Source organism: Acipenser ruthenus, chromosome 1 (assembly GCF_902713425.1).
Source record: "Acipenser ruthenus chromosome 1, fAciRut3.2 maternal haplotype, whole genome shotgun sequence".
Classification (NCBI taxonomy): domain Eukaryota; kingdom Metazoa; phylum Chordata; class Actinopteri; order Acipenseriformes; family Acipenseridae; genus Acipenser; species Acipenser ruthenus.
Window position 1 is genome coordinate 35,437,419 of NC_081189.1, and position 8,134 is coordinate 35,445,552.

The 8,134-nt window shown below is 38.3% G+C and overlaps 1 protein-coding gene across 1 annotated transcript; it reads left to right on the plus strand.

The window, feature by feature from the left end:
* The first annotated feature begins 1,767 nt into the window (after positions 1-1,767).
* LOC117421469 (zinc phosphodiesterase ELAC protein 1-like) lies at positions 1,768-7,950 on the plus strand. The gene is made up of 3 exons (XM_034035936.3): positions 1,768-2,198; positions 4,427-4,903; positions 7,423-7,950. Exons 1-3 carry the CDS (start codon positions 2,042-2,044, stop codon positions 7,893-7,895), a joined length of 1,107 nt encoding a protein of 368 aa, XP_033891827.2. The 5' UTR covers positions 1,768-2,041; the 3' UTR covers positions 7,896-7,950.
* Positions 7,951-8,134: the final 184 nt, after the last annotated feature.

Sequence of the window (8,134 nt, forward strand, 5' to 3'; positions counted from 1 at the left end):
ACACCTTGGGTATCAACTTGAAAGTGAGAAATGTTTCTTTACTTGCAGAGATAACTTTTTAAAAATTATTTTTCTTATTGTTTCTTGACTATGTTCTTTGTTTTGCTTCTGACAATAATGGAATTCATTACAGAATATCAGTCTGACCAACTTTAGCTAACTGTTATCAGTAATATTTAAAAGACAAATGTGTGACATAGACAGACAGACCCATGTACCCCAGAATCTGATCTCTCAGTAATTTGTGCTAAAGCATGTAGTTTTGAGTTTTTCACCACAGCAGGTCAAGCGGTTTTATGTGTGGCCTACATTCTTACAGGCCATGATCACTAAATCACGTATTATATCGTTTACAATTTTAAATCAGTAAGGTTGCACAAAGGATTATTTATTATTTATTTTTTTTACATTGGAAATTCATATTTTCCTTTGTAATTTCAAATGCGGCATTTTTCATGCAATTTGAAAACTAAGTGTTCATATAAAATAAAATTGCTCATATTTACCACCGGGAAGCAGTGTGGAGTAGTGGTTAGGGCTCTGAACTCTTGACCGGAGGGTTGTGGGTTCAATCCCAAGTGGGGGACACTGCTGCTGTACCCTTGAGCAAGGTACTTTACCTAGATTGCTCCAATAAAAATCCAACTGTATAAATGGGTAATTGTATGTAAAAATAATGTGATATCTTATAACAATTGTAAGTTGCCCTGGATAAGGGTGTCTGCTAAGAACTAAATAATAATATATTTACATATGTGTCCTAATACCATCAGTATGAATCACAACATTTTGCATTGAAAATACAGTCCTTTTGGGCATCAGTGTATAGGGATAAGATAACAAACGGGTCATACAAATGTAAGTACAACCAAGCACCTGTAAACCACAGCACATTAAAAGCATTATAGAACATGGTGTGTTTTTTATAATTACTACTTCCCTTTTTTAACTAATTTACTTTAATTTTCTAATGTACAAAATAAATTTCCCAACCCAAATGTAGAACCTGTTTTTGTCAAGCTCAACGATCTACTGACCTCAGAATAGCAGAGTTTTAATATTTAGGAAATTTGACAATATTTGCAACCACAATAAAAGTAATATTTCATTTTGTATCTCTTTTTTTTGTTTGTTTGTTTACTCTATTTTAGTTACATTAAGTGGGGAAATGTTTGAGACCACAAATAGATATTTACTCCCAATGTCACTGAGTGATGTGATTTGTTTAGAAACTGAAAAGCGATCGATACAAGCTGTGTTTTCTCACATTTGGAATGATGTTGGGAACTTAGTATCTGTTTTGGCGGAACAATAAAGTTTAGTTTCTATTACATACTGTTCTATTTTGGTATGAAGGAAATACCACAGATTTGTTTTTAAATGTATTTATTATCTTGACGAAATTTCAGATGCATAACATGAAATGAAAGAAACCTTTGTTTCTTATTTTTAAACATGAATATATATATATATATATATATATATATATATATATATATATATATATGTGTGTGTGTGTGTGTGTGTGTGTGTGTGTGTGTACAGCGGTAAAGAAACTAGTATTTTAAAAGCACATTTAGTTGTTCCACAGTAAAAAAAAATAAAAAAAAAATACTATTAACACGTTTCTCAGTTGTGATTGATATACACGATATGGCTTAACAGGTATCAATTTAATTCTTAAAGTAGTGTAGAAGAGTCTGAATAAAACAACAAAAATCAGAAGCCCTAATATGTTACTGTTAAAGGCAACTGCATTTTCCATAATGCAACCGATGAGGGCACGTCCAGAAACAGATCTCGCGGGACTCGGGAGATGCAGAACTCAGATAGTTGCTGGGAAATGTAGTCAGAAGATAACTGCGCATGAAGTTTAGTCTCCCTCTGAAACAGTAGCTTTCAGTGCTGCAAGTGCGGTGAAGGAAAATATTTAGTTCAGACTAAGGTGTACAGAGTGGATGAGAATTACATTGGGTAACCGTCTGTCGTGCAAAATCAGACTGCTTCTAGTTCCTCGTATAATTTTTTTTTTTTTACAAAAATGGCTATGGATTTGACTTTCCTGGGGACTGGCTCTGCCTACCCTTCGCCGCATCGCGGTGCCTCGGCGCTGGTTCTTCGTATAGAGGGGGACTGCTGGCTATTTGACTGCGGTGAAGGGACTCAGACCCAACTAATGAAGAGCCAGTTGAAAGCTAGTGAGTTGCAGTCTGTGTGTTTTGATGTCGCAGCCATTTAAGATTGTAAGCAGGATGTGAGCTCATGTAATGAATGTCGACTGTTTTGTTTCTAAATTGACGCGAACCGATGACGACACAAAAAAATGCAATGGGGAATATTGCAGGATACCCGCGTCCTATAAATGTTTTTATTTATATTGACATAAGCATTAGTTACTGTTACCTACCGTCCGCGTGTAGTTAAGTTACACAATGCAAGAATTGTATGCCAGACACTGTAATGTAAAATAGTAATATTGCTACTTTTAGGAAGCATTGGATTTTGTTGTTATTGCAAAGAGGTATGCAAACCAAGCGTTAATACAATAATAATTTAGCAATAATAGCTAAGCTTGCAAGCATTTCACCCATTGACATAATGGATTTAACATAATGGAGTTAACACATCTAACTTAATGTAGTCATAAAATACCTTGCTATATATATATATATATATATATATATATATATATATATATATATATATATATATATATATATATATATATATATACAGCTCTGGAAAAAATTAAGAGACCACTGCAAAAGTATCAGTTTCTCTGGTTTTACTATTTATAGGTATGTGTTTGGGTAAAATGAACATTTTTGTTTTATTCTATAAACTACTGACAACATTTCTCCCAAATTCCAAATAAAAATATTGTCATTTAGAGCATTTATTTAAAGAAAATGACAACTGGTCAAAATAACAAAAAAGATGCAGTGTTGTCAGACCTCGAATAATGCAAAGAAAATAAGTTCATATTCATTTTTAAACAACACAATACTAATGTTTTAACTTAGGAAGAGTTCAGAAATCAATATTTGGTGGAATAACCCTGATTTTCAAGCACAGCTTTCATGCGTCTTGGTATGCTCTCCACCAGTCTTTCACATTGATGTTGGGTGACTTTATGCCACTCCTGGCGCAAAAATTCAAGCAGCTCGGCTTTGTTTGATGGCTTGTGACCATCCATCTTCCTCTTGATCACATTCCAGAGGTTTTCAATGGGGTTCAGGTCTGGAGATTGGGCTGGCCATGACAGGGTCTTGATCTGGTGGTCCTCCATCCACACCATGATTGACCTGGCTGTGTGGCATGGAGCATTGTCCTGCTGGAAAAACCAATCCTCAGAGTTGGGGAACATTGTCAGAGCAGAAGGAAGCAAGTTTTCTTCCAGGACAACCTTGTACTTGGCTTGATTCACGCGTCCTTCACAAAGACAAATCTGCTCGATTCCAGCCTTGCTGAAGCACCCCCAGATCATCACCGATCCTCCACCACATTTCACAGTGGGTGTGAGACACTGTGGCTTGTAGGCCTCTCCAGGTCTCTGTCTAACCATTAGACGACCAGGTGTTGGGCAAAGCTGAAAATTGGACTCATCTTGGGGTGCTTCAGCAAGGCTGGAATCGGGCAGATTTGTCTTTGTGAAGGACGCATGAAGCAAGCCAAGTACAAGGTTGTCCTGGAAGAAAACTTGCTTCCTTCTGCTCTGACAATGTTCCCCAACTCTGAGGATTGGTTTTTCCAGCAGGACAATGCTCCATGCCACACAGCCAGGTCAATCAAGGTGTGGATGGAGGACCACCAGATCAAGACCCTGTCATGGCCAGCCCAATCTCCAGACCTGAACCCCATTGAAAACCTCTGGAATGTGATCAAGAGGAAGATGGATGGTCACAAGCCATCAAACAAAGCCGAGCTGCTTGAATTTTTGCGCCAGGAGTGGCATAAAGTCACCCAACATCAATGTGAAAGACTGGTGGAGAGCATGCCAAGACGCATGAAAGCTGTGCTTGAAAATCAGGGTTATTCCACCAAATATTGATTTCTGAACTCTTCCTAAGTTAAAACATTAGTATTGTGTTGTTTAAAAATGAATATGAACTTATTTTCTTTGCATTATTCGAGGTCTGACAACACTGCATCTTTTTTGTTATTTTGACCAGTTGTCATTTTCTTTAAATAAATGCTCTAAATGACAATATTTTTATTTGGAATTTGGGAGAAATGTTGTCAGTAGTTTATAGAATAAAACAAAAATGTTCATTTTACCCAAACACATACCTATAAATAGTAAAACCAGAGAAACTGATAATTTTGCAGTGGTCTCTTAATTTTTTCCAGAGCTGTATATATAATGTAAGTAGCAAGCTACTGAGAGATAATAAACTGCATTGTTTTCTCTGATTCAATGTTCCAGGTAGGATCACAAAAGTTTTTATCACCCATCTTCATGGGGACCACATGTTTGGACTCCCTGGTCTTCTCTGCACTGTGAGCCTCCACTGCACTTCCACCGCTGGCAAAGATCACCAGCCTGTGGAGATCTATGGACCGATTGGGCTGAGAAAGTTTCTTCGAGTCACTCTGGAGCTTTCCAGTTCACAGCTGCTGTTTCCTTATGTAGTCCATGAGCTTGTTCCTACTGCAGACCAGAGTCCATCAGAGGGACTTCTGGACCCAAAAATGACTAACTGCGATGAAGGACTTCATCCACAAGAAGGCCAAGGAAGGACTATCCATCTGGACCCGGCACATAACTCCTACACCCTTATTGAAAACGAGCAAGTCGTTGTTAAAGCATTTCGGCTTTATCATCGGATACCTTCCTTTGGGTTTGTGGTGCAGGAAGGGGAGCGTCCAGGAAAACTAAATGTACAGAAGCTGAAGGAGCTGGGTAAATATACTATGCAGCACTTCTGTTGTCGCTGTCATTGTTGTTTTAACTTGTGTTCCGAGCTTCAATTAAGTTGTCTGACATGGGTAGTCGTCTGTACTGGCTAATGTGCTCAATGGGTGATGTACTGTTGGTCAGTGACAGAAAGGTTGGCAAAGCTTGGATATTCTGCCTGTAGGTATTCAGTTTCAACCACAAGGCCATAATAGGTCCTCACAGACCATGTTGACAGTTCATTTTTTGTAAGCCAGCTTGTTTTTGTTTTTTAATAAAGCTGTGCTGGCTGGGCAATATTTTGTTCTGCTTGGAAATGTTTTTGTACTTTGCTGTCTGTTTAATTCACCACTGCAGTAATAATGGAAACATGTCATTTTTTTGTAGTTAAGGACTGTGAATGGGACTGAGAACTGGGCCAGTCTGAACCCAAAACTCAGAAACAGAAGTTCAAAAGAATGGTGTGATTTTTATTTACAGTGTCCAAAAGTTGTATTCACACAACAACACAAAAGTATAAACAAAATATTTTCAGTAGGGTAGAAAAGAGGGCAGTCTTCACCTGCTGACCTTTTTCCATAAGGTTACAAGGGGCTCGGATTCTGGTCACAGTGGTTCTCTTGTTTGTGTCCGCTTCCTGGTCACAGGTGGAATTGTGGGCTCTATTGTTTTGCAGGTACAAACAAAATTACTTATGCTGCAAAGTCTAAGGTTTCTGCCGTAGCCGTAGCCCTCCTATGCTTCTGAAACCCAACTAACTCCCAAGCCATCAAAATCCCCTTATATACTTTAAATCTCTACCTCCACAATTAGCGATACACCTATCACTAGTTGACAGGTGTATCTCTTTAATCTCTGTATTGGAGAAAGGAAGGTTGAAAGCTTCTATGTGGCTGACCTTACCAAGATGGCCACCGTAAACTGGCTATAGACACTGGTCTGTTCCATCCTGGCAAGGGAAGGAAGTTAATGACTTTAGCACCTCCGTCTGTCGAGAGGCCAAACATCACAACTAGATGTCCCTCACCCTGTCACAAGGACAAAACCCCACATCACAGAAATTAAAAAAGTATGCTTTATTTTACTGATGATTAAGACATCAAAGCATGAAACATTTGCCTCAAACTTGGTTTGTATGCCCTTCACAGATTGGTCCACAGGGTAGATAAAAGGGGAATATATATTGTGACAGGGCAGATCCCTGCCTGTAAATAATGTGCATGTTTTGGTGGTGGTTGGCAGGGATGGGGTTAATCCCCAGCCTGCTAAAATACATGTGAGATTGTGGCTGGTCTCAAACGAGGTAACTGGTGCTAAGTGGGACCAGCTACATGAAATAAAAAGGGAGCTTGAAGCTCCATTGAGAGGACCATCAGCGAGCTGGTAAAAGAGGAGGTGCTGTGTGTAGAACAGAGAAGAAAACCACTGAAGGCTTTTACCCAGCCTGGTTAAGCTGGAGGGAAAAAACAAAAGTTTAGTTAGAACTCTGAGGGAAGTCAGGTTTTGTTTGTTTATTTTGTTTTTGTGTTTAATAAACGTGCACAACCACGCTAAAACTTACAGTTCTGTGTTTTTTTAAAGGGTGCAAATGAGCCTGAGCCAGGGCTTGGTCACAATATAATATAATATAATATAATGGACTGGAGAGGAGGGCTATAGTGGAAAACTATATTAACCCGAGGGAAGACTATTGTTACCGACAGCGGGCTATAGTGCCCGAAGCGACAGAGTGATGGCATTGCATCCTGGAGGTAACAGTAGTCTTCCCAAGGGGCATTTAATTTTCCACTATGGCTGAGTCTGCAGTAGATATGTAATATATGAATCAGTCAAGAAAATTAGTGAGGCAAGGTTGGATAGTAAATACGACTTTATGTATTTTGTTTAAATATAACTGATACAGCATACTTAAATAAATATTGACTTATATATTTTGTTTAAATATAGCTGATGAAGCATAAGTAAATACATAAATAATAGAAAATGGCTTTGAAGTTCGTACCACATAGTTATCAAAGTGTTTTTGCCGTAGAGCTCTCCATCTGGTTTGCTGACTGCTGCATAAATTGAGTTGAATTTGTTTGAATTTCAGAAAGTCAGAAAACAGTGACAGTGACGTTTTAATCACCATTTTAGTGTTTAGAGCATCTTTCTTTTGTAGTACGTTTTGTAATTCATTTTCTGTTAAGTCACAGAATCAGTGTTTAGCCATTTTCTCTTGTTGTGAGGAGTGAAGATGAAAGACGTTCCTTTGAACCAATCACATGACAGATGGAGACTATTGCCTGGTGGTGTAAGGATGTCAGGGCAATAGTTCAATCTATTTTTACTCCTATGATGAGGTTTTAACCAATCATAGGCCAGAATTTCCAACCACAGATTCATATCTATATATATATATATATATATATATATATATAGAATGTGTATATATATATATATATGTGTGTGTGTGTATATATATATACACACTTGCCATCAAGTCTAAGCTTAGTCTAATTTCAATCCTCTTCTTTTCCATTTAGGAATAAAGGCAGGACCAGTTTATGGCAAACTAAAAACTGGACAATCTGTAGTCCTAGAAAATGGAGTCACAGTTTTCCCATCAGATGTTTTGGAGGAACCTATCCCAGGAAGAAAGATTTGTATCTTGGGGGACTGCTGCAGCCTTGTGGGCGATGCTGGTCAGCAGCTGTGCCATGGAGCAGATGTCCTTGTCCATGAAGCTACGCTGGATGACACCCAGAAAGACAAGGCCATGGAGCACGGGCACAGCACTCCCAGCATGGCAGCAGAGTTTGCTAAAGCATGCCAAGCAAAGCAACTGGCTCTCTATCATTTTAGCCAGAGATACAAGCCCCCAGCTCTCCTAAAAGAGGGGGATGAGGATGATGTCATGGAACTGAAAAGGCAAGCTGCAGCACTTTTAAATGGCCAGGAGGTTATATTGGCTGAAGATTTTTTAACAATAGTAATTCCAATTAAAAAAGGAGTCTAGTTTTTGTATTGTATTTTTTTTTTTATCAGAATAAAATATTTTAATGTGTTTAACATATTTTTTTCCTGTAGTTCTGTATTTTTTAAAAGGTTATTACTAACAATAACTGGAGCTAGTTGTAGTTAACTACTGGTTGATACTCTAGGGCAGTGGTGTAGTGATGAATAAAGTGGGTAAACTCCCCTGTTTGGTGGTTGAACAGATTTGTTATTGGCCCTCAGCCAATGCTGTTTACCTGC